This window comes from Prionailurus bengalensis, chromosome A2, assembly GCF_016509475.1.
Source record: "Prionailurus bengalensis isolate Pbe53 chromosome A2, Fcat_Pben_1.1_paternal_pri, whole genome shotgun sequence".
NCBI classification, from domain to species: domain Eukaryota; kingdom Metazoa; phylum Chordata; class Mammalia; order Carnivora; family Felidae; genus Prionailurus; species Prionailurus bengalensis.
The window spans coordinates 31,684,634-31,710,142 of NC_057348.1; the positions used below are offsets into that span (position 1 = coordinate 31,684,634).

The 25,509-nt window shown below is 46.4% G+C and overlaps 1 protein-coding gene across 5 annotated transcripts in view; it reads left to right on the top strand.

Moving 5' to 3' along the window:
* Window positions 1-22,569, top strand: part of ATXN7 (ataxin 7) — a 142,547-nt gene extending 119,978 nt beyond the window's left edge. For 4 of the 5 annotated variants that reach the window (XM_043587857.1, XM_043587858.1, XM_043587859.1 and 1 more), the window contains 7 exons: window positions 1,953-2,212; window positions 2,689-2,771; window positions 8,132-8,397; window positions 9,827-10,025; window positions 10,410-10,531; window positions 14,912-15,902; window positions 18,446-22,569. In XM_043587857.1, the coding sequence (XP_043443792.1) occupies window positions 1,953-2,212; window positions 2,689-2,771; window positions 8,132-8,397; window positions 9,827-10,025; window positions 10,410-10,531; window positions 14,912-15,902; window positions 18,446-18,463 (1,939 nt within the window). In that variant the 3' untranslated portion in view covers window positions 18,464-22,569. Of the gene's footprint in view, window positions 1-1,952; window positions 2,213-2,688; window positions 2,772-8,131; window positions 8,398-9,826; window positions 10,026-10,409; window positions 10,532-14,911; window positions 15,903-16,702; window positions 16,770-18,445 lie in introns of all 5 variants that reach the window. The other variant, XM_043587861.1, reaches the window with a different exon arrangement.
* Window positions 22,570-25,509: the final 2,940 nt, after the last annotated feature.

Below are 25,509 nucleotides of genomic sequence, written 5' to 3' on the forward strand. Positions count from 1 at the left end.
GACTTCACAAAACAGCAACAGCAGTAATAAGGTCAGCGGTACTTATTGATTGACTCTTTCTTGTGCACCAGCTGTGGAAACTTGGCTCTTTTTGTGGGCTGTCATTTCATTATCACAACAACCTTATGAAACAGGTCTGGTTGTTATGCCCATTTTGCAGATAAGGATGAAGGACACGTAATGCAGTCGAGGAGCTTTAGCCAAACTCTGCAGGCAGACAGGCCTGGGTTCACACGCCCCTTCTATCACTTTCTAACTGCAGGGCTTTGAACAAGGCCCCGTTGCTCTCACAGTTGGAGAGTAACAGCCAGTGTGCAGTTGTTGGGAGAAGTAGAATTCATACAGCAGTCTCAAGCGCCTGGCGTCATGTCTGACCCATAGGAGACAGTAAATGAATGGACACTGGTGCTTCTGCTGCTGCCATTGATAATGGTAGGAATAAAAAAGTGAGGTGATTCTCAGATGCTGTTCGGGGATTTTCTGGAGCCTGCAAAGCAGACAGGGAAACAATGCCTTCCTCCCATCCCCTCCCCACCCCACCCCCGCCAGTCTTGGGTTCACATCACAGTAGTGATGAGGGAAGACCGGAGGAAGTTCACACCACCAGGCAAGGCTTTGGCACGTTGGCACAGTGGATTTGTAGGCTGCCAGGCACCATGCGGTCACGTGAGGGCTCAGCCACGTACTCCACAGAAACCTATCTTGCCTCGTCATGGTAGCCCTCAGCCCTGGTGGCGGGTGGCTTTTCCCTGGCCTGCCTCCCTTTGGAGGGTATGCCCCACATCTCCGCCCCAAGGTCTGCTAACCTGGCTAATCTCAGGGCAGTATCTAGCACCTGCTGCCGCTCACGGACCTTGCCAGCTGGGAGAGGCCATCGCTTCTTGCAGTGCGTCTCTTGCTGTTGGGCTGTTCCAGGTACAGCTGTTTGGTGCTGTTTGTCCCGGTTGCTAAGCCCCCCCCCCCCCCCCCCCCCCGCCTCTGCTCATTTGTCAGAAGTACAAGTACAGCAAGCTTGGCTTTCGTTCCTGGACCTTTCCGAAAGCCAAAGAAAATGCCAGTGCTATGTGTAAGTCACTCGCCAGCTTAACAGCTGTTTGAGCACGGACTCTACTGAACAAAGTTTAGAAAACCTCATCAATCTGAATCTTCTTTATTTGGAGCTGGGTTTAAGAGGGGGACCAGGCCAACTGGTAGCTCCATGTCAACATTTGCCATCCAAATGCTAGTGTCAGTAAGATTCCCAGAAAAATTAATTCTTTCTTAGTGGCACAGGTATTCAGGGCTCACCAGCTGTGTGCCAGACACTTATATTCTGAACTCTTATTATAGAAACCTTTTCAGAGACTAGAGAATTATCACTTCAGTGACACATTACATAACTAAACATTGGTGTCCCTCACTGATGGGCAGAGAGCCTCTTCTCAGAGATCTGGTTAGGCTCATTTGAATTCATGTATGTCTTTAGTGACATTTCTTGGACATACTATCTAACTCCAGTTATTCTGGCCCCTGTTCACTCAGTTTGATTTGTTTTGATGGATCCTTGCTTTAAAATGATAGTTCTCTGAAGATATTCTCCAAAGGTTTTACAGATAGTCTCTGGTCCTTTTAGACCCTTTCCCATTTTGCGTCTTACAGGAATTGAGTTGGGTATCAGGCTTAGTTCCCCTGTGGACTCATGCGTAAGATTGTCCTGGATGATGAAAGACCACGTCAATCCGATGGTCCGCTGGAGTTTTTTTGCCTCACCAGAAGGGCTTCTAGTTTGAATGAACGTGAATCGTACTGAGTTTTCTGGGTAGTCCTGACACATTTTCAGGAGTCGCCTTTGGGAGCCTAGCCCTGTGCAGGGCGTGGGTAGATCCGGGCTCTGACTTCAGCCCTCTAGCTCACCATTCACCTGGGGCTGCTGGCGCACTCAGGTGCTGATGTTCCGCTTCTCCCTGTGACAGCATGACGCCCTCTGTCAAAGTGGAGAAGATTCATCCGAAGATGGACGGCACACTACTGAAATCTACGGTGGGGCCGACCTGTCCTGCTACTGTGAGTTCCTCAGTCAAGCCTGGCCTTAACTGCCCCTCGATACCAAAGCCAACCTTGCCTTCACCTGGACAGATTCTGAATGGCAAAGGGCTTCCCGCACCATCCGCTCTGGAAAAAAAGTCTGAAGATAATTCCAGTAACAGGAAATTTTTAAATAAGAGATTATCAGGTAACTTCACATTTTTTCTCTTTGTGTTTCTCTGTATATAATTGGGTATTCACGAGGGAGCAAATGGACTGCTGTCTGCAGGTCCGCTTTTTCAAAACTGGTCAGCTTCAGCTTTACGTGAAGTTCCTTAGGTGCTCTGCCTTTGCTCTTCACTCTTGCTTTTAAAGTACACGTGTCTGTGGGTGATGTAAAAATAGCTTTCGAGCAGTGTCTTTCTGAATGGAGCGCGGCAGGAACGCTGACACGCACACTTCCTTTCCTGTCAAGCGATGGCAGTAGTCCCCCGCGCTCTTTGTGGCGTCTCTTGCTGCGGCTTGGCAGCACTCGCACGTTGTCTATTTTATATTTATTGATGATGTCGTAGATTTTATTCAAGTTAGAATTTGCCTGTTTTGAGAATCGTTCTACTGTTGTCAAAACTAATGAAGGATGAGCCCATCGATGAGCCCATTGTAATGTCTGTGTGCTTTTGGCAGAAAGAGAGTTTGATCCTGACATACACTGTGGGGTCATTGATCTCGACACCAAGAAGCCCTGCACCCGGTCTTTGACATGCAAGGTAGGTGGGCTCCTCGACAGGGCTGGGCGCACTGGTGAGTGAGTGCAAGGAGCTGGGATCGATGGCATTGCCCCAAGAGGGGATCTGATCCGTGGAGCGTTGTGGGTATAGTAAATGAAGGGACGAAGAACGCCTCGCATTCAGGAAACGTGGAGCCTTTTGTTACAAACTGCCACCGTAAGAGACGTTTTGCTTCCAGTGTCCTCTCCAGGGGAATAGTGTTGTTTCCTAATCAGTCTGTTATTTTCGAAGACTGAAAGTATTTCTTCAGAGAGATTTAAAATGAGAGCCTACCCTTTACTGTGGTTTAAATTGTATGGATTGACTGTTTCCGATTCTGTGTCTCCCCCTCTCTCTGCCCCTCCCCCGTTCATGCTCTGTCTTTCTCTGTCCCAAAAATAAATAAACGTTGAAAAAAAAAATTAAAAAAAAAAAAAAAAAGGGGGGCGCCTGGGTGGCGCAGTCGGTTGAGCGTCCGACTTCAGCCAGGTCACGATCTCGCGGTCCGGGAGTTCGAGCCCCGCGTCAGGCTCTGGGCTGATGGCTCAGAGCCTGGAGCCTGTTTCCGATTCTGTGTCTCCCTCTCTCTCTGCCCCTCCCCTGTTCATGCTCTGTCTCTCTCTGTCCCAAAAATAAATAAACGTTGAAAAAAAAAATTAAAAAAATAAATAAATAAATAAATTGTATGGATTGAAAATAAGTCCAGAAATGTCCTTGGTATATGTGTGAATACTCTTAAAATGCTCGTGTAGGGGCGCCTGGGTGGCTTAGTCAGTTAAGTGTTCGACTTCAGCTCAGGTCATGATCTCATAGTTCTTGAGTTCGAGCCCAGCGCGAGCTTTGTGCTGACGGCTTGGGGCCTGGAATCTGCTTCGGATTCTGTGTTTCCCTCTCTCTGTATCTCCCTTGCTCACGCTCTGTCTCTCTCTCTCAAAAACAAACATTAAAATAAAAATGCTTGTGCAATCGGTGGCTCTTAAATTTTAAAGAGCCACTTTAAAATAATCTGATTTTGAGATACTTATTTTTCCAGTTCCAAAAAAGTACTGTGTAACATACAATCTAACTTACATATAAGCTACAAAAATGTTACCATCCTCCTTTCTGTCCTGAGTTTTCCTTTAAAATGGCAGTATGCTAATAAGGTGGTGTATTTGCTGCAAAATAAGAGTTGAAATGGGGTGGCTTCAGTGGAACCCCTACATGAATGAGCACATATGCTTACATATGTTTCTCTGGAGAATATCCCCAGCTATCCTTCAGAAGAGTCCAAAAACTATTGAGAATCAGTGCTTTAAAGTAACTTGAAAACCCTTGTTTGATGGAGGGGGTGAAAACTGTAAAAAATTGTGTTTTCTAAAAACTAATAAAATTTTTGGTGTATTATTTTAAATCTTACCGAAGATTATGTTTGGATGAAGGACTTCAGGTCCCATTCCACCCCCTAACGGAGGAATGTTAAAATCTTCAGAAAGTGGAAGCGTTGTTTCTTGGTTTTGTTTAATGTTTGTTTAGAGAGAGCGAGACACGGCAGAGGCAGAGTGGGAGGGGGACAGAGGATCCAAAGTGGGCTCTGTGCGGATAGCAGACAGTCTGATGCGGGGCTTGAACTCATGACCTGCGAGATGGTGACCTGAGCCAAAGTCAGACACTTAACAGACTGAGTGCCCCAGAAATGTTGTTTCTAGGTAGTTCTTATTTAAAAAAAAATATTTTTTTAATATTTATTTTTGAGAGAGAGCGGGCGAGTGCGCATGAGCAGGGGAGGGGCAGAGAGAAAGAGGGAGGGAGACACAGAATCCGAAACAGGCTCCAGGCTCTGAGCTGTCAGCACAGAGCCCGATGCGGGGCTTGAACTCATGGACCGCGAGATCATGACCTGAGCAAAAGTCAGAGGCCCAACCAACCGAGCCATCCAGGTGCCCCTAAGTGGTTCTTATTTTAGTTTAAATGTCAAATTTAATTTTAGCGTGTAGATTTTATCTTACAACAGTGGTTCTGAATCTTTAGAGGAAAGGCGCTGGCTAAGAGCTCCTTTAAATATCTAATTAAAAAAAATTACAGACCACGTTCCCCAAGGAGAAAATACACACACATATATGTTCTGAAATTGGCATTCCGTCTCAGGGTTCACAGATATCTTACCCCAAACCTCCCACCCTTGGATCTCTAGGCTAAAAACGCCTATCTCAGGACAGATTGCTTTTATATTTATTGAGCACCTGTAGTGGTCTCTTGTTTGAAGGTAACCCCTCGAGCTCTGTGGAACTAGATGCCCCAGTGTAGCTGCCCCTGAGGGAGTTTGTGAGGGCGGGCCTCAGCCCCGTGCCACGCTACGATCACAGCTTGCCAACTGCTCTCGGCCGTCTTCCCGCCTGCCTGGCTCTCAGTACATGGGTTTCCCGATATTAGGGTGCCTGAGGCCAATGAAGGATACTTAGTTTATCCACGATGCCTTCCTTCAGTCAGCTCTGGTGGGGCATGCTGGTGAGCCAAAAGCTTTATCAATACATAATGTGCAAGACTGACCAGCCTTCCTCCCGAACCTTTATTGACGGGTAAACAGGCTTCATGTTGATCCTGCGGTGTTCTCCTATCTTCCTTTTCAAGTCGTGTGTGCCCTCCTTGTGTTCTGTTTCGGGTGTCGTCTCTGTGTGAGCATGTATCTGCAGCCCTGGTGTGTCGTGAGTTCGGCATAAAACTGGCAGGCCTGGCCTTGTGCAGGTTGCCCTTCCTTTCCTCCTGTGTTCTGTTTGTCCCTGCTTCTTCCTTTCCCTGCCTCTGTTTTGGCCTGAACCTGTTAAGCTGTGGAGGGCTGCCCATGCCTGAGTGCCTCTGCTGAGTGTCTCCCACCATGCTGCCCAGGTCTCTCCTGCCTCAGACCGACAGTGTAGTCCTTCCTCTTCAGTGTCAGGGGACTTGGTGCTGCCTGCCCCTGTCACTCATTCCCTCCTGTCTGCCTGCCACCCTCGCTGTCATCTCCTCATTTCCTTGTCTGTCTGATGTCCTGTGTCCTGTCCTCTCTGTCTTCCATACAAATAGATTCTGGCTCTGGTATTCTTGCCCATTCAGTCATTGTAGTAAGTTCTATTGCATATATCTTGAGCACAGGCCTCATTCTGGGTCTCAGTGGACACAGGCTTTAACAGAATCCAGACACCGTCCCTAGCCTTGAGGGGCTTACAGTCTAGTGAACGAGATGGAGGTTCACTTCGTGATCACTCATGTATGTGTGAAGTGACCACTGCTGAGTAATAAAAAGGAAGGAGGCCTGTGTTATGACAGCCATTAGTAGGGGGACTGAGCTAGGGAAGTGTCCTTTGCCGTAGCAGAGCTGGGCTGAAACGAACATGATTTATCTGGGTGAAGAGGGGTGTTAGAAGCCCATTAAGCAGCATGTGTAAGTATTCTGTGATGGGGCAGAACAGACACGTTAGGACCTGAAAGGCCAGCCAGGAGGTTGAAGAGCAAGAGGAAGAGGCACTTTGTATGAAAGGAGTGGGCGGCAGTGAGCCACGAGGAATAGAGGACCCCGTTACGTACCCAGTCGTGGCTGCGTGGTACTTGGGTAGCCCTGAAGAGTTCTGATAGGAGTGAGGGGCTCAGTGGAAATCCTTCCGATTTAGTCTTCAAACCAAGCTGGGAAAATATTGGTCATTTCTGCCTCCTTTCTTGGCTTGACTTTGCTATGTTAAGTACTAAGGGACGTTCAGAGACAGATGCTTCGACATCTGTCCAGAGAGATAGGCAGGTGGACCTGTGATGTTATATGTTCATTCATTCATTCAACACATATTAGAGGGCCATTATTTTTATATACTTCTTGTCTGAAGCATTTACTGAGTGCCCAGAGCACTAGTAGGTAGCTAGTACAGCACTGAACAAAACAAAGTTCCTTATCTTCATTTAGGTTACTTTCTTATGGATATATTACATATTAAAGGAAATAAATTACAAATTAAAGGATATATTACATATTAAAGGAAATAAAATATTAAAGGAAATAAAGTGAAAGTTTAAAAAGAAACTAAAGTCACTGATGTGACTATCTCTGCCAGGTTAAAGTTTGAGCAGACCTCGTGTTCAGTGTGTCCAGTCAGGAGGTAGGTTGTTACTGAATTGCAGAAGGACAGTTAAAGCCTAATTCCCCTCCAACCCCTAAATTATATCAAACATAAAAGCTTATAGAGCAGCAATACATTTGTATAATGTGTAGGACCATAAACACACACAGAGTACAATTTGTGTTACTTTTGTAACATAAAAGAGTGAAGGAAATCTATAGATGAATTAACTTGTATTTACGGTATGTGATTTGGGGTCACCAGCTACTTACATTTTTGACAGACTTAAGACCCCAGCAGTAAGGAATAGTCAGGTTAACTTGATTTTATCTTCTTCTAGGAATAGTGTTAGTCCCAAGGGAGCCTGAAAAGGCAAACAAACAAAAACAGCAATTATCAAATGCATTTGGTTTATGAGCCTCAAGCAGGGGGTTATGTTAGTTACCCTGTTGGCATGACTTTTCTTTTCCTTGATGTGCCCATCTCCCAGTTCTGAAATGGATGTCTTAGCTGTAGAAGTGCTGTCTGTCCATCTTCTTGATTTCCATAGTGAGTGTCTGTTTTTAGGGATTCACTCTGCTTCATTGCCCCTTCGTGTTCACAGCCTTTCTCCTCGTGGCTTTGTAGTCTCTGTGTCTCCCCAGGCTTCCTCAACCAAAGCAGGATGCTTCCCTGCTTGCAAGATGCTTTGAGCCATTTTCTCTTGACATGGCATTTTCCCTGGAATAGAAAGAAACACTTGTCTGATTTTTACTTTCTAGTTGTTACTGGAAAAGGACACTTTTTTTTTTTTTTTTAAAGTAAGCTCTATGGGCAATGTGGGGCTTGAACTCACAACTCCACGATCAAGAGTCACATGCTCTACTGACTGAGCCAGTACATTTTTTTAGGGCATAAGCGTTTCTTCCCTTTTAATATTTAAAATGTAAATGGCCCAGAAAAGGATTTTTCTATTTGAGCTGGTAAGAGCGCCAATAGGTAAACTGTTACAATGGCAATGTCACCTGTTCGTTTCTACTGTTTGCCATTCACGTATATACCCGGTGGCACAACTAACATTCCTTTTTTCTTCTGTGGAAATAGCCTCACCAAATATGTGCTAGCTAAAGAAAAAAGGTCACCGTCCTATGATTTTTAGCTTATCAGATGGTGAACAGCCCTTATGCTGTTGGTCCAGATTTCTTGTTTTGTTTTTTGTTGTTGTTGTTTTTTAATTGGGAATGGTGTTTTTGGATATATGATAGAGAAAAAATTTTTACTGAGATTCCTCAGTTTTTCTATTTTTTTGGTCTGTAGACACATTCCTTAACTCAGCGGAGGGCTGTCCAGGGTAGAAGAAAACGATTTGATGTGTTATTAGCCGAGCACAAAAACAAAACCAGGGAAAAGGAATCGATTCGCCATCCGGACTGTCAGCAACCAACGCAGCCTCTCAGGGACCCGCATCCCGCCCCTCCTAGACCTCCACAGGAGCCACACCAAAACTCTCACGGAGTGATTCCTTCTGAATCAAAGCCTTTCGTAGCTAGTAAACCTAAACCTCACACCCCCAGTCTTCCAAGGTAAGTCAAACCCTCCAGCTCTATCCTTCCTTTAAAGAACAGACTGGCAGACACTGTGAACCCCCAGTGCAGTTATGAGATTGAGGAGTGTACATCAGGCTCACTCTAAGAAGATGAGAGATTTTTCTAATTGGGTTTTGAGGGAAAAAAAATTGTCGAGTTCATCAGTAACTTCCAACCAGGGCTCTTCTGGGCCAAATGCAAGCAGCACGAAGAAGAGTGATCAGTGTCAGGTGTCTATTCTTAACCCCCTGAGCAGGGCCCAAAAGCGGGTGCTGACCGCAGGTTAGTGACTGGAATATTTCACATGGCTTTGGCAGCAGTTTCCCATTCATTTGTCTCACTTGTTGCAAAAATACGGCAGTGGGAGGCCTTGCTGGGGATAGGCATTCAGCCTGAGTTTTTATAGCATCCCTTTATCAACCTATGTTTTCATTTATTCATTTGGGACCTTGGCCTAAGCGCATACTAGGCATTTTAGCTGTTTAGTAAGTAGTGGACCAGAATGTCTTATGAGAACTTCCCTACATACCTCAGGGACAGTGAAGGTGGTACATGTGCATTTGCGCTTGTGTATTTAACGAAGTTAAAGTCACGGACCCTGTACCAAATTTCCAGAGAGAAAGAGAAGAGAAAGGTGTCAAGAATGAGGGCCTTCACTGTCAGCCACTGGCAGCAAGAACTTCGGCCTAGGAACGTGCCAACTCTTGGTTGCTGTGCCTAACCTCCCTGCTCGCGGGCCTGCCCCGATGTGAGTCCCGGGTGTGAGCAGCCCGGGGGGGGGGCACCCTCGGAGGTGGCTCCCGAGAATGCGGCCGAGCCCGGGATGTCAGTTCCTTGGCACAGCCTTCCTTCGGCCATCTTCTCGTTGAAATTTTTCCGTCGATGCAAAAGTCAGCCTAATTCTAGAATCAGCAGGCATGTATCCATGTAGGAAGCACTCCGTGCCGCTCTTGGCGGTAGGCCGTAGATGGTCCACGTAAAGCAGTGATGCTGCGTCCTCCTCTGAGCACCTCCTGTCCCTCTCGGGTGCGGAGCACATTGCCAGCTATCGAGTTTATTGCCTCCGTAACCCTCATCCAGGTGAAATTTGAGGAGGAATCAAAGAAAGAATTCTCTTAAATTCTACTTCTATTTCCCCTTCTTTGGGGAGAATACAAGAGGCCCTGAGCCACCCAGGTGGCTGTAGAAGGGAGAACCCTTTATAAGTTCCTTTGGGTAGATCTGGCATACAACTTCATGTGACACCATGTGGTTCGGGAGAGTGGATTCTTCACTCCCACGCCACCTGATCAACATCTGTTGCCCCAGTGCTAGTGGGGGACCCCAGGCCTCCCTAAGCGGTCTTGGGCACGTTGTTATATCTGGGTTGAGGCGGCTGGTTGCCGGACGTGTGATCTGATCGGTGCTGCACTTTCTACTCACCAAGGCCTCCAGGCTGCCCTGCACAGCAAGGCGGGAGTGCCCCCATTGACCCTCCTCCAGTCCATGAATCTCCACACCCTCCCCTGTCTGCCACTGAGCCAGCTTCTCGGTTATCCAGTGAGGAGGGAGAAGGCGATGACAAAGAAGAGTCTGTTGAAAAACTGGACTGTCATTATTCAGGTCATCATCCTCAGCCAGCATCTGTAAGTTCCACATGCCCCCCCGAGTTGACCCTCCCCACACAGCGGAGACAGGGCACTGAGGGCGGGGGGCGGGGGGTGGGGTGGTTGCCAGGGATCTTGGCGTGCGTGCGTGCGTGCGTGTGTGTGTGAGACGTGGTCAGGGTGCGAGAGCAGCTCAGAACAGGGTGCCCCAGAGGCGGCACGCACTCAGTCCTGGGACACCTCTGGCTTTTGCCTTTCTCTTCTGTGGAACTCAGAGCTGGGCATCGTCACTCTCGTGCTTCACAGCCTGTGATACACAGCGTGCGAGTTCTTCTGTGGTTGGCTTCTCTCCTGAAGGAGAGAGATCACAGGCCGTGCCGCTGCTGGGATTAGCGAGCACGCATGGTGTGTCCTCTCTTGCAGTTTTGCACATTCGGGAGCCGGCAGATTGGAAGAGGCTATTACGTGTTTGACTCCAGGTGGAACCGGCTTCGCTGCGCCCTCAACCTCATGGTGGAGAAGCATCTGAACGCGCAGCTGTGGAAGTGAGTGCCTGTCCCAGCGCCTCTGGGGCGGGGAAAGGGGGCTGACCTCACCTGGGGCCGCATCCTCTTTATGTCTTAAGGGACTGGTCTAATGAAGATAAGCTTATCTAAAATGAAAACGTGGCCTTTGACTATCCCTGAGAAGGCCCCTCATCATTTATTCATTCAGTCTTTTCAGCAAATATGTATCGCTCTGGATGCTGGGGTTCCAGGCAGTGAGGGAGTTTCCACCTGTGTGGGGTTTGCATTCGGGGGAGGGGGGCACAAAAACCACCAAACAGCAAATCCGTAAGGGTTATAGCTCGTCATAAGGGAGATCATGGAAGCTCTCACAATCACTGAGACTTACTGAGACCTTACTGTGTGCCAGGCAACTTGCATTTAATTTTCACAAGGCGCTGCCTCTGGTGACCTTGATTATCCCTACTTTACAGATACTGAAACTGAGAAGTCACACAGCAAGTTGGTGGTAGGGCCAGGGTTTAAACCCACAGGCAGTTTGGTTGCAAACAAAGAGCTAAGATGGAAAAACAACAAGCTGGAGAGATTCAGGGCAAACCTCGCTGAAGAGGTGATCCTAGAGCAGAGATGGAGAGAAGGATAGAAAAGGCAGCCAGGGGATGGTGGGGCAGGCAGAAAGAACCATGTGTGCAAAGGTCTTGAGTCAGAAAAGATCATACTTGTCTGAAAAAAGTGAGAAAGCGATCATGGTGCACGATGGGACCTAAGAAGCTGGCAGGGGCCAGATGACTCTGAAATTGATTCTGAGTACAGTGGGGAGCTGCTGAGGACCTCAGGAAGTGGAGCCATGTGCTCTGATTTACAGTGTAAGATGGTCATCTTGTGTGTCCATATGTGGGCTGGTATTTCCTACATGGGATTTTAAGTGGAAGAAGAGTTCATGGCCAGAAGGCTCAGCTTTTTCTCAAGTGACATAGTTTTCATTACCGCAGGACTTCTCAGAGTCTTTAAGGGGCACACTGTTCATTATACCTTTCAAAGCAGGAGATATTATTTATAATGTGGAACATCTCCCAAGCTCTTTTGACCTGGGAACGTCTTTTAGGGGAGTATCTTTGGGAACTTAACGTTTGGTGGAACGTACTTTTGGAAATACTGAGTTTTGTTAAACCAAGGGGGCTGTCCACTAATTCACATGTCATTCCATATTCTCCATTTGGGCATCATTTACTAGAGCCTCCCTGAACAGTCTCTGCCAGTACATCCACTTGCCTTGCTGCCTCGGTTTCCTGAGAAAGTCAAAGGAAGCTGGTCAGAGGCCTCGGATAGTCTGCAATCTGAAGAACCGCATCCGTGATCATGAACAGGACTTGAGTTTATTCACTTAGAAAATCAGACCCAGAGCAGTGGTGCTCTACTTTTCAATTTCACATTTCTTCCTGGGTTTTACTAGATAAGAGGCTCCTCTTTCTTCTTTATGAAGGAGCATTGCCCTTGCTCAGGAAAAACGGGGCACTGGTTTGTTGGGATTCTAGGGGTCTGTCAGCATCAGAAAACCCCCAAATACATGAAATCTCAGCTTCATATTTCTTGAGACTGCCCACCAGGACTTGGGGAGCTCATTGAGCACCCTGAAATGTGGATTTAGTGAATTCCTAAGAGTTGAGAAGTGTCCTCAGAATGACTTTTTCCCATTATCCTGAGAAGTGGTTCGTGGCCAGTAGTTGGGGTGCATATGGTTTCAGTTCCTAGTGGCTTGTGGGGGGGGGGGTGTTGTCCTCTTTCTGCGGTGAACCTGGGAAGACACAAGATCATGAGGTTGCCTCTACCGTCTCTCTCTTTGTTCTGTCAGAGGCCGACGACCTTATCAATCACTTGTTCCTAGCAAAGAGGAAATCGTGCCTTTCCGCTAACATGAACTTGGGTTTTAAAAAAAGGCCAGTACAGCAGAGACAGATGTTTTGCTCAGTGATGAGCTGGCGCACAGGCCTGGGGCAGACGGTAGCTTGGAGTGAGGTGCTGCGAGTGAGGCTGGCCACTGCAGGCAAGCTTCTCGGGCAGCCCCTGAGATTTGGTGGGAGGAGCTGAGCACTTCTCAACTGCAGGAGAACAGTCCTCAGGTGGCATCTTTGATGCACTCAACAGAACTCCCAAAGTGGTCAGTTCCATCCTGCTGGCTCAGCCAAAAGTCCTCTCTTCCAGGAGGACCCCTGGTTTGGGTGCCACCCTCCTTAGTTCCTTACTCCTCAGTTACCTATTGCAGCTAAGGATATGTGGAAGTGGGATTTGAGTATGACAGTGAAATAAGTCATCTTCAATATAGGAATCTGGACACTGGTCAAATTGGACTAGCACTTCCTCTGGAGCATGCCCAGGACCGCAAAGGCCAGTTCCAAACTCTGTGATTTCTGTCAAGTGCTTGTCCACTTTTGACTGGGGACCATGATTCCACATTCCTTAAGGAAGGGATGGGATCATCAGCAAAAGTTTTTTCTTTGGTGGGGCGTGGACTAGGGGGCAATGTCGAGGTTACAGAATTTGTCAGATTGGTAATAAATTCACTTGGGTAAAAAAAAAAAAAATGAATATGAAGAGGTACACAGTTCAAGGTTTTAGTCCCCCTGGTCCCCACATTCGCTTTGCCCACCCTCCCCGCCACCACTACCCCCAGACAGAAGCATTTTTTTTTAAATGTTTTTATTTGCTTTTGAGACAGAGCATGAAGAAGCATTTTTATTAATTGCTTGTATATCTTTGCAGAGTTGATTTGTATGGACGTAGATCAGTACAACTACATATTCTTTATTTGTCTCATCCTTACACAAAAGGTAACGAATGACTTAAAAGAGCTTTTTTACCAGGGACCAATATGTTGTGCAGAGAGATCCACATGTCTCCCTGTATGGAAGCTTTTCCTTTTCCCAGGATTTGGTTCCAGCTGCCTGATATTTAGGCTTCGTTTCCCTAAGCCACCTGGTGGCCGCGCGAAGCCAGTGCGCCCAGTGAGCCCGAGCAGTGCTACACGCCTCCATTTAGAGCAGGGCTTCTCAGAGGTGCCAGTGCCCACGGATTGCCTGGGGATCTTGTTGACATCCAGATTCTGATGAAGTAGGTCTGGGTGGGGTGCAGGGACTCATCGTTTCGCATAAGCCTTTCAGGTACTGTCCGTGGTTGTCCTCTGTGAGTAGTATGGGGATAGAGCCCAGCTTCTCGGTCTTTGCTTCTTGTTGGAATCTCCCAGAGAGACTGAGAAACTTCTCTCGTCTGGACCCCACCCCACAGGGACTTGGGTGTGGTCGGTCTGGATGCATGGATCTCTAGGGCCAGAGCTACACTCCTGAATGGGGGGGTTCTAGCTGGGACAAATACAGTAAATAGTTCTTTTTATTAATAGTTACAGGCCTTAAAAAGCATCTGGAAAGCACTTTGGCAGCAGTTTAGGGCAAGTCTCACTTGGAAGATGAGAAGCCGGAACCCTAGCTGGTGCAGCGACTGGATCAGCCGTTGCTGCCCTGTGAAGTCAGGACCGGGCCGGTCTTGGTGCTTGCCTTCCATTCAGGCCATTGTCTGTGTTGCTACCTCGCTGTTGGTTCTGCCATAGGGGTTTTTGAAATTTTGGTGCGGTCACATGTTAAAATCATAGCAAAAATGGAAAGAGGCCTCCCTGGTCTGCCATCTGAATGACTCTCTAATCCCCAGGTTGGTCCCTTGCCCGGACATTAGTAACAAAATACACTATGCCATCATTGTGGCTGGAAACCCTGAGATGTGCTTCAGGCCTGAAGTTAGGACCTAGCAGTTGCTATGAAATTGTTCTGCCCTTCCTTTCTCCTCTTTGTTCATGAATTCTCTCAACATTAGTGCGCCTTCTGTACTGCAGGTGCTGTGGGCACAGTTTTAAATAAGGTGTGCCCTGCTCTCTAGAGAAGTTAGTGATCCACAGTTACATGTGGAAGCTGCCTTGAGTTCCCCCAAGTCTGGGAACTGGCAGAGTGAGTCTGTGGAAAACCAAGCGAGTCTGGGTGGTCAGGACAGATTTCCTAAGAAAGTGATGGTGGGCCGAAGGTACGAGCTGAGCAGAAGTTGGGGTCATAGTATTGTAGGCGGAAGATGGACAGGGCCTCACGTCCAGGCCTGTTGTTGCGATGTAAGAAGGGTTGCTGGGTGGAATCTAGGAGGCAGTGTGAGGCTGGGGACCGGTGGTAGGTGAGGCACACAGGGCTTTCCACACCATTGTTCTGAGAGCCCCGGCAAGGCCTTGCAAAATTTGAAGCAGAGAAGCGGCAGGATCGGCTATGCGTTTCAGGTTGATCCTCTGACGGGTGTGTGCTGCTCAGTGCCAGAGATGAAGGGTCACCCCTCCATGCGTTTCCGTGAAGGGCTCTGCTGATGATTACTCACTGCCCCCTCTTTTTGCAGGAAAATCCCACCAGTGCCCAGCACCACAACACCCGTCTCCACACGTGTTCCTCACCGGACAAACTCTGTGCCCACATCGCAGTGTGGGGTCAGCTATCTGGCAGCGGCCACAGTGTCTACGTCCCCAGTCCTGCTCTCGTCCACCTGCATCTCCCCAAACAGCAGAGCGGCACCAGCTCATGGAACCACACTGAACGCACAGCCCACGGCCTCCGGGGCAATGGATCCTGTGTGCAGTATGCAATCCAGACAAGTGTCCTCTTCGTCCTCCTCCCCCTCCACACCCTCCGGCCTTTCCTCAGTCCCCTCCTCCCCTATGTCCAGAAAACCTCAGAAGTTGAAATCCAGCAAGTCTTTGAGGCCCAAGGAGCCTTCTGGTAACAGCACTAACTGTCACAATGCCAGTAGCAGTACCAGCGGCGGCTCAGGAAAGAAACGCAAAAATAGCTCCCCACTGTCAGTCCACTCCTCCTCCTCCTCCTCCTCCTCCTCCTCTTCCTCCTCCTCTTCTTCTCATTCCATGGAGTCTTTTAGGAAAAACTGTATGGCACACTCTGGGCCTCCCTACCCCTCAACGGTAACATCTTCCCACGGCATCGGCCTCAACTGTGTGGTTACTAAAGCGAACTCGGTGAGTGTCCGGCACGACCAGTCAGGGAGGGGCCCCCCCGGTGGGAGCCCCGCTGAGTCCATCAAGAGGATGAGTGTGATGGTGAACAGCAGTGACTCCACGCTTTCTCTTGGCCCGTTCATTCACCAGTCCAGCGAGTTGCCCGTCAACTCCCACGGCAGTTACTCACACTCTCACACTCCTCTAGACAGACTCATAGGAAAGAAAAGAAAGTGCTCGCCCGGCTCAAGCAGCGTCAACAACGGCAGCAGCAAACCCACAAAGGTTGCCAAATTGCCAGCCATGAACAACGTGCACATGAAACACGCGGGCGCCAGCCCAGGGGCACAAGGACTGACGAACAGTTCCCTCCTTCATCAGGTAGGACATGGACTGTGAGCCCCGCGGGGACGCCCCCGTTTCCTCTCCCTTGAACTCTTGCACCAGCTCGGACGTGCGTGGCAGGGTTGGTTAGTTTGCCTGTAAACACGTGTCCAGCTTTGTGGTCTCCTTTCAAAAAGGAAGCGTTCACGGCCATGTGAAGGTAAAACAGTGTATCTGCCAGAATTTCTCATGACTTGGAAGATGCTCCTGGGTAAGGAAACCACGCAGTGTGTTTTAGCAGATAGGGCTGCAGAAGCTGCCCAACCTGCAGGACGGCAGCGTCCCCTCCGCGGCCGGTGAGCGCAGCCCTGGGGGGCACGTCCCGTGCCGCTGCCTGGGGAGGAAGGCGGGCCGTGTCTTCCTGGAGAGTGCGTCTCTAGTTTGTTCCTCTGGAGAAAGCTGGTCTGCAGTCACACTGGTCTAGAAAGGGATGGTTTAAATTTTAAAGACCTTTTAATCATTTTCCCATCAAAGAATTTCTGATTCTCTGGTTGACTTTGTCCTTATGTTCCCTCACGGTTTTCCAGGGAGGCAGGAAAACAGTAAGTGTGGGTAGAGACGAAGACTAAAATCTCAAATTTCAGAGCTTAAAAAGAGACATGAACGTGGCCCATTTGTACAGCAGTGGCTCCCTGGGTGTCGGGTTCATATGGAACTGTGACTTTCTCTCGTGCGTTCTTTGTTCCCACTCTCCTACCTGTTGCCGGTTTCCCCTGACCCTCTTCCCTCTGGAGCCCCTTCCTCCAGCATCCTTGGCTCTGAGTCCCAATCTCTCCTCTCGTTTATTCACTCATCAGCAGATCTCCTCTCCTTGCTGTCGAACAGGAATTTCAGCAACATCACCCCGGAGCCCTGATTTGCAGTGTGGGGGCTGCTTTGATTTGTTTTGTTTTTCATCTTCAGAACTTAACTCAAATGGCAGGTTAGGACTTCTCCAGAATATACTGGGAAGCTTCTTTCTGTGATAGATTTCCCTCCAATATCTGCGTGAATTAATACCCAGCGCCAAAGGTACAGGGAACATAATTATCGGTGAATTTAAATAGCAACTGCTTAAATTTTTCTCTATGAGCCTCAAGTCTATAGGGGTTGTTGGTATGTCGCTTGGCTCTTTGAGCAAGGGGTCCCTGGACATGTGAAAATGGGCTTTTACTTCTTGGTTTGTAGTTACTCATCATAGTTTATGAGCATAAAAATTCAGTGCGAACACTGCAGGAAGTAGTATAGCCATCCTTTAAAAACTCCCTTCTGAGTGTAGTTTCCTGATTCTGTGTGAACCTGGAGGAGGGATGTTCCGTTTTGCTGCGATGCCCAGTACATTATGTTACTGAGTGCGTCTGTCTTCACATAGACATCGCTGTGGCCTCAGTACCCCACAGGTGACAGGAGGGGAAGAGACTGGTGGGCACAGCAGTGCCTGTGGAAAATGAGGAAATAGGAGCCCCATCCACACAGAGCAGAAGCTCCCAGAAACTGGTTACTGATTTCAAAGAAACTGCAGATTTGGACTTGCATGAGAAGTTTGACCACTTTTACAAGTTATGCAATACTTTTCTTTTGTTTTTTAACCTGATATAGCCCACACATCTGCCCAAGTACGGCTCTTAGCGGTGTGCCGCCTCTGATGTCCACCATCTCTGAGGGCTCTGTCCCACTAGGACAGGCTGAGTTTGGGGTATCAAAATTTGTTTCAACTTCAGTTTGTATTTGAGAAAGATTTCCTCTGTGTAGTGGAAAACTTTTTTATTACGCTGCACAAAGCTTAGGGTGGCCCATGACTACAGATCGGAGGATCGGTAAAACCCCAGAAACGTGTTGCATGATTTTTATGTCTGTGCTCGTTTATCTGTAGAAGGGATCCTATAGCTTCCATCAGAATCTTAAAGGTACCCATGACTCCAAAATGCTTTAAAGAATACTCCTCTCAGAAAAGTAGGAACCTCAGTTCTGTTTCTTGTAGAGCTGATTTTAAAATGGGTAACTGAGCTGGTTGAAGCCCTCTATGCCAGGGAATGCTGGGGGACATACTGGGAAGCCTGGCAGGTGGGGCCTGGCAGCTTCCCCTGAGCCCTTAGTGTGCTCACGGCTTCTGCAGCCAAGGGCTTATGGTGGGAGAATGGGGGGTCTGAGTTCCTGCTCCCCGGGCAAGGGTATTGCGTTGGGTATGAGTTTGCACACCTGTGTGTGCTAGCCCACGTGACCTTGTTCAGTTCTCAGCTGACAACCTGGAATACCTTCAAGGAAATGAAATCAGTAGATAAAACCAAAAGGCAAACATGAGAGCCTTTTCTCTCGGCGAGAAACCTGGCCTGCATCTCTTCTAGACGATTTTCTAAAACTTAGTCTTCTAGAATGATTGTGCCCAAGGGTGATGAAGGCTTTTGAAAGCTCAGGCCCAGTTCTATAGCTGACTGCCGCTGATATCTGGAGATTTTAGTGGCGCGTGGCCTTTGGAATATTTGTGTTGAGCATCGGGGCAGTGCCGCGTACAGCTGCTTACTTACCTTTTCATTGTTTCCCCACCCCCTCTTCTTTGAAAGCCAAAGGCACGTCCCTGACAGCTGAACATGGCACGGGGAGGAATAATCTGGACACTTTTGACGACAAGTTACACCTCCACTCAGCACTATGGACTCCACGATGCCTTTGAGTCTGTTTTCCCAACCTCCTGTGGGCCTCGAGGGTAGAAATCTGCCGGGCTGTTGTTGTAACGAGGATTTCCCTGAAGCTATGTCAGTAGCAGTGAGTACTCGTAAAGGACACTGGATCAAGTTCAGCCACCGAAATTGCTTTTATCAGTGTTAAAGTGGTCTGGACTGCTTGCTACCAATCTGTGAGAAGTTTTTTGCTTTGTTTTTTAACTTGCAGCACATCATGGAGCCGCTCTTTGAGTAGATTGGCTGGGGGAGAGCATGTCTTGGCAAAAGCATTACTGTAGACTTTCTCCCTTCCTCCTCTCCCCGTCCCAGGTGTTTTTCTTACACTGTCTTCTGTGGGTCCCTCTCCAGCAGTTAGGTACCCCAGCTGGAGACGCCTTCCGGAGGAGGGCAGAGCTGCCCCCTGCACAGCCCTTCGCAGAAGGGCTCGGTCGTTAGGTTCTTACAGCAACGCTCCAGGATTGGAATATGGACGTTAGCGCGAGGCACCGGGACAAAATAGCCTGTGTTTTCCCCCAGCCTTTTGCAGGTGATTTGGGATAGAAGCTGTCAAGAGTTTCTAACTTACAAACTGGTTTAAAGCCATTGATGCCCAGAAAGCGAGTATACAACATTTTAGAGGCTTACTTTTCATGGTACAAAAGCAATTCTATGTGATTTTTTTTTAAGAAAATGCAAATGCAAACTAGTTTTGATAATGGAAAGCCAAATTTTGGTTGGGGAAAGGGGGGGGGTGGATGAAATCACTATGGGGGGAATGTTTTTCCAAGATTTCCAAAGAGATGGAATTTTTTATCCTTCAAGTTTTCATGTTAAACAGTATGGTAGATTGGGCTGGCTGTCCTGCTCAGTCTCCCATTTTTAAAAAATTGCCTTTGTAAAGTGAAATTATTAGGATGCAGCAGAAACTGTCATTCACTAAGTCATTAATATACTTAATGTTTCCAGGGCACTCTGTGCATTACCCTCAGTCTCTGTGGATACTGTCCTGGGACTCTGTAAATTTCTGTGTCGAGTGCTCCCCATATTGTGTGTGTATCTGCACTCCCCTTCCTGTCCACGTGTTCATTTGGATGCCAGTGGGTGGGGAGCAGGCACCCAGGGAGGGGAGTAGGCAGATGTGTACGTGTGCCCATGCACAGATGCTGTGACGCATATATAGTGTCTCCCCGACAGACCCTCCTTTCTGGGGATTAATGCCAGCCATCTTCCTGAGAGAGATTTGGAGACCTTCATTTTTTTTGAATACCCCATCCCAAAAGACAGAGCTTAATATGTTAAAACATCATTGCTTAAGAAGGTATCATTGAATTTGGGGGATGAGCTGGGGCATTTTAACTGGTGATTCCACTCTCACAGCTCCTGAAACAATAAATAACCCAGGCACTTGTACTTAGAAGAACACACAAAGTTGCCGAACACCACAGGGTAAATTTCCCAAGGCTCTGATCATTGTTCTGGGCAGAGCCTGGACAGAGCAAATCAGTGCATCCTTTTTTTCCCTACAGTTTTTGGGTTACAAACTTCAGTTTCAGGGAATTTCAAGTCAACAACACGTAGAATGAATAAATACTTGGTTACCAGCCTAATAATGTGAATTGCTACAGAATTACTCTTATTATGTAAGACAACGAAAACTTTATGCAGATACTTTAGCTATAAATTGATGTAAACTATTGATTTTTTTTTTTTTTAAAGGAAGGGGAGAGGAGTATCTTGTTCACTTATTATGCAATCAGTAAATATTTTTAAAAAATGATACTATAGGAGAGCTTATTAAGGAGAGCGCGTGGATGGGCCAGTTTGGTGCAGTTAGGAGAAATCAGTCTGGTTGTTCCGTCCCAGTGGAGGGAGAGAACGGAGGTAAGGGGGAATCAGAACGTCTTTAGTTGATTCCTGGGTGACAAGTGCAATGGGGTATGGGTAGAATTTATTTTCAGAGCCAAGGGGACTTGATGGATATAAATAAAGTTGCTTTTAGCAATGGAATTTATAGACAGATCATGTTGTTCCGAAAGATGTGAATAGGACCCATGATAGCAAGTTGATTCAGAATTATGTAGATATTTAGATAAGCGAGTGTTGATCATTTGATTTCTTAGACTGAGGTTTTAATTGAATTTCATTATGTCTCCCGGTAGTACACAGATGATCGGGATTAGGAAATTAGCCATTTTGGATTCTGCCTGCCACAAACAGACCTATTCTAAACAGTGCTATTAAATTTTAGACTGTTCAAATATTTTATTTTCTCCTACAACTACTTTTTATTATAATGAACAATTAAGACCATTTAAAACACGGGAGTACAAGTATTTTTTTGAATTAAATTAACTTGCAAAAACCAAATTTGCAGTGGTTGGGTTGTTTCTAGACAGACTTTGGTATCAATTTAAAACCAAGATAATTTTTATATTCTTTCCAATAGAATTTCATGACAACTCCTGCAGTTTTCTTAACCTACAAAAAAAAAAAAAATGTGCTGCAATGATGAACAAAGAATTCTACAAAACCTACTTTTGTATCTTTATTTTGGAATTTCTTGTTCTATTATAAATATGGAAGTATCCCTATTTCAGAAGACATATTTTGTTAAAAATGAATTGTACATATTTAAATATGTATTTTTGCACAGGTCTTTTTTTCTGATATCCTGTTTTGGTACAATTGAGATCATCTAGTATTTATTTATTAATTAATAAAAGTAAATACCTTTTTATAATTTGAAGTGGTTCACTGCCAAGCCAATAGTTCTAGAACCTGCCTCCTTTACAGTTTAAGGGATGCCTCTGTTCTGTGAAAGTCTTGTTGTCCCTTTTCATGTCTCGGGAGTGGATTCGTACAGACGAAGTGGGCATTGCTTCTCTCTAGTTGCCTGATTTCCCGATAGACTACATGTAACTAAGTGACACACTGCTTTTCTTTCGTTAGTGTTTTGTGTGTGAGTGTGCGTGTGCGTGCGTGCGTGCCTGTGTGTGTGTATGTGTACGCTCTGAGCACACGTGTGTTAGTCTGTGATGTGGTTTCAAACTAACGGAAAAAGTGCCTGAACCTAGTTTTAAGCTTCGACAGATTCTTTAAAAAGACTTGAATGTTCAGTTGAAACCTTTGGAGTTTGCTTTTTCCACCTAAATATTGTTTCTAAAATTTTAGGGGAGGGGTTGAAAACCACCGATGCTGGTAATTTTATAAGGTATTTTAAAATTAAGGTCTTTTGGTTCACAGTAATTCAACTGGTGACGTATTGCCCGGTGGCAGCAAGGGTTACAAATCTGTTTTGTCAGCCAGCAACTTAGATGATATATCCGTTTTGTTATTCACTCATGAAATACAGAGTTTAAAATAGAATATTTAAAATATTTTCTATTCCAAAAATATAATACAAAGTACCTCTGAAAACATTGCAAAATGTATAATTTGAAAAATGTAACTTATAAAGGCAGCTGTCTTCCTGCGAGAGTTCTGTTGCCAAGGAATTTCTTACTGTCTCATTATGTCCGGGGTGGGAGGGTGGGGGGCTTTGGAAATGATTGTGAAAAGTTTCATTGTTTAACAGAAAATAATCATTTTTACATTTTGTGCAAAACATTTTACATTTTCAGATCATTTAAATGAGCACTACATACTGTCAGTGTGAATGTAGGGCCTTGAAAAGCATTTTGCTGTTTTTTTGAGCTTGGTTATAAAAGCAATCTCCTGTGTTGAAATGTGTGAATAGTGTGATAATTTGTACACATAATCAAGAGCATCTCAGCTGGACTTCGTGTTGGCTGCTGTATAGAAACATGAACAAATGTCAAGGGATAGAAAATTACTTTGGATATTTAAAAGAGAAGAAATATATAGTCTATTTGTTTTGTAACAAGTTTCTGTAAATAAAATAATTTATACTATTTATAAGAAAAGGTTGTGCTTTGCTTTATGAGAAATTAGTTTGTGGAACAAACATGTTACTAAATGGGCAATAAAATTAGGACTTCTCAATAAATAAGGCTGGCTGCATGAAATATTTTACATGTTTCTGCCTCGTGATCCTAAACCCCTTTCAATCCCGTCTGACTTGCATTCATTTTTGGCATCAGACCCCCTTGTGAAGCACCTATGTTTACCTTCCCTTCTGTATAAGCTGAGTACTTGTGAGGGCTGAGGATGTTTCATTCTTGGGCACAAAGCTTTGCTTCGGAGCAACTGATGACTGGGTAAACTGTGAACACTACTGCATTCTTGCCCTGCAGGTTTGTCAACAAAGGGAAGTCGATAGATTGGGAAACACGTTGTCTTTGTGCTTGCTTTTGTGTAAATGCGATGGCGTGTGGTCGGTTTTCCGTTTGTATCCCGAGGTAAGTTTTGTATCCATGGCTAGTCCGATCTCTTCCTTGCTTTTACGTACTTCTTCCTTCACCGGCAGTGCAGGTGCATTTCGGTATTATTCAGCGCACAACATAAACTTTTTGTCTCTAGAAATTGGACAAGTTTGACAATTTACAAATCATTCTAAAAAATTAAAAATTATTTTTGTTGCTTAAGATAACAAAGGAAGCGACTGATTTGTGTGTTGAAGAAAATGTCCGGATACTAATTGGAGTGAGGGTAGTTTCAACCCCCCACCACACCATGGACTTCCCATTCCCTCCTTAGATCAACCAACTCCTAAATCATCCCTAAGAAGCTCCTTTTGCCTTGGGCGTCCTTCTTCAACCTTCTGGGAGGAGGTTCACTCAATTTTTTTTTTTTTTTAAGTTTATTCACTTCGGGGGGTGGGGGGGTGGGGAGAATCTCAAGGAGGCTCTGCGCAGTCAGTGCAGAACCCGACGCAGGGCTCGAATTCGTGAACCACAAGATTATGACCTGAGCTGAAATCAAGAGTCGGACGCTTAACCAACTGAGCCACCCAGGTGTCCCGGTTCACTCAATTTCTTAACGCTTTTTTATTTCCCTTCCCTTGCAGGTAACCTGGCCGTGAATAGCAGGAGATGCTCCCAGTGCAAGGAAGGGGGCTGGGCAGGAAGGCAGGGTAAGGTCATTCTCGGCAGAGGGAGCAAACTGGGCAAGCATAGGTGGGAAGAAATGTGGAAGAGAGATCCATTCTAGGTGAAGCTTCTGGAAAGGAGGGGCTGAAGGGTTGCAGAAGTTGGTACCACATTGTCGAGGACCTTAAATGTCATGGGGCCTTCATTCTCAGGGACATACCGTTTAACCAAATGTAGCTGTCAGCGCCCCGAGATTGTCGGGGCCTAGAGCCGGTGTGGTGCAAGTGCCAAAAGTCAAAGCCATTTCGATCTTTGCTGGAAATCCCTTTTTCTTGCCCTTCCCTCTCTTTTGCCTGACACCACCTCCTTTACACGTCTCTGCCTTGTCTCCTCCTCTCTGCCTCTGCCTATATATATACATATATAAAATTTATTGCCAAATTGGTTTCCATACAACACCCAGTGGTCATCCCAACAGGTGCCCTCCTCAATGCCCATCACCCACTTTTCCCTCTCCCTGACCCCATCAACCCTCAGATTGTTCTCAGTATTTAAGAGTCTCTTATGGTTTGGCTCCCTCCCTCTCTGTTATTTTGTTTTCCCCCTTCCCCTCCCCCATGGTCTTCTGTTAAGTTTCTCGGGATTCACATAAGAGTGAAAACATACGGCATCTGTTCTTCTCTGTATGACTTATTTCACTTAGCATAACACTCTCCAGTTCCATCCACGTTGCTACAAAAGGCCATATTTCATTCCTTCTCATTGCCAAGTAGTATTCCATGGGGTATATAAACCACAATTCCTTTATCCATTCATCCATTGATGGACATTTAGGCTCTTTCCATAATTTGACTGTTGTTGAAAGTGCTGTTATAAACATTGGGGTACATGTGCCCCTGTGTGTCAGCACTCCTGTGTCCCTTGGATAAATTCCTAGCAGTGCTATTGCTGGGTCATAGGGTAGATCTATTTTTAATGTTTTGAGGAATCTCCACCCCGTTTTCCAGAGCGACTGCACCAGTTTGCATTCCCACCAACAGTGCAAGAGGGTTCCCGTTTCTCCACATCCTCGCCAGCATCTATAGTCTCCTGATTCGTTCATTTTGGCCACTCTGAGTGGCGTGAGGTGATATCTGAGTGTGGTTTTGACTTGTATTTCCCTGATGAGGAGCAACGTTGAGTCTCTTTTCATGTGCCTCTTGGCCATCTGGATGTCTTCTTTGGGCCCCCCTCCTCATCCTAATCAAAGAATTCTCCCTTCAGCCAAACCTACAGTCTTCCCCACCTTACCCCACTTGCTACTCTGTCAATCCTTTCCTTCAAGAAAGAAACTCTTGCTTCCGTTGCTAATGGGAGTTCTTTAAACTTGTCTTTCACCTTAGAAGGCTGTGATTTTTTCTCAGATGGTAAATGAGGTCACGGGAGTATATGAGTTTACCTAGGAAAAACAGGCAGCTAATAGATTTGGCTCATTATTACATTAAAATAATGCCCATCTAGTTGAATGCCTGAAATGCCCATCGAAGCATGTTGCAAACAGTATCACTCACAAAGCCTCTCTAGAGTAGGAATTTTGATCCTGTTCATATGGATGTGAAACATCTACGAAGTTAAGTGTCTTGCCTACGGTTCCACAACTCCTGGTGACGTCGCCAGGCTGTGAATTCAGGCCTATCAGATCGTGGGTTCTTAATCTTTTTATTTCTTTCACAGATTACAAGAATCGCATGAAAGGAGTTATGGATTCTCTCTGCCAGAGGCACAGACGCACCGCATTTTATGTTCCACTTCCAGGACTTCACAAACCTGAAGGCCGTCCTCCACAGCCCAAGGATAGAAGAAAGCCCTCAATGAAACTTGGGAGAAAGAGTGTATTTTGGTGAAGACAGATCGGTAAAGAGTGAAGTTAGCAGCTCAGGGAGGGCAGAGGATGAGGTGGAAATGGTTTCGTTAGAAGTTTAGACCGACAGATGACAC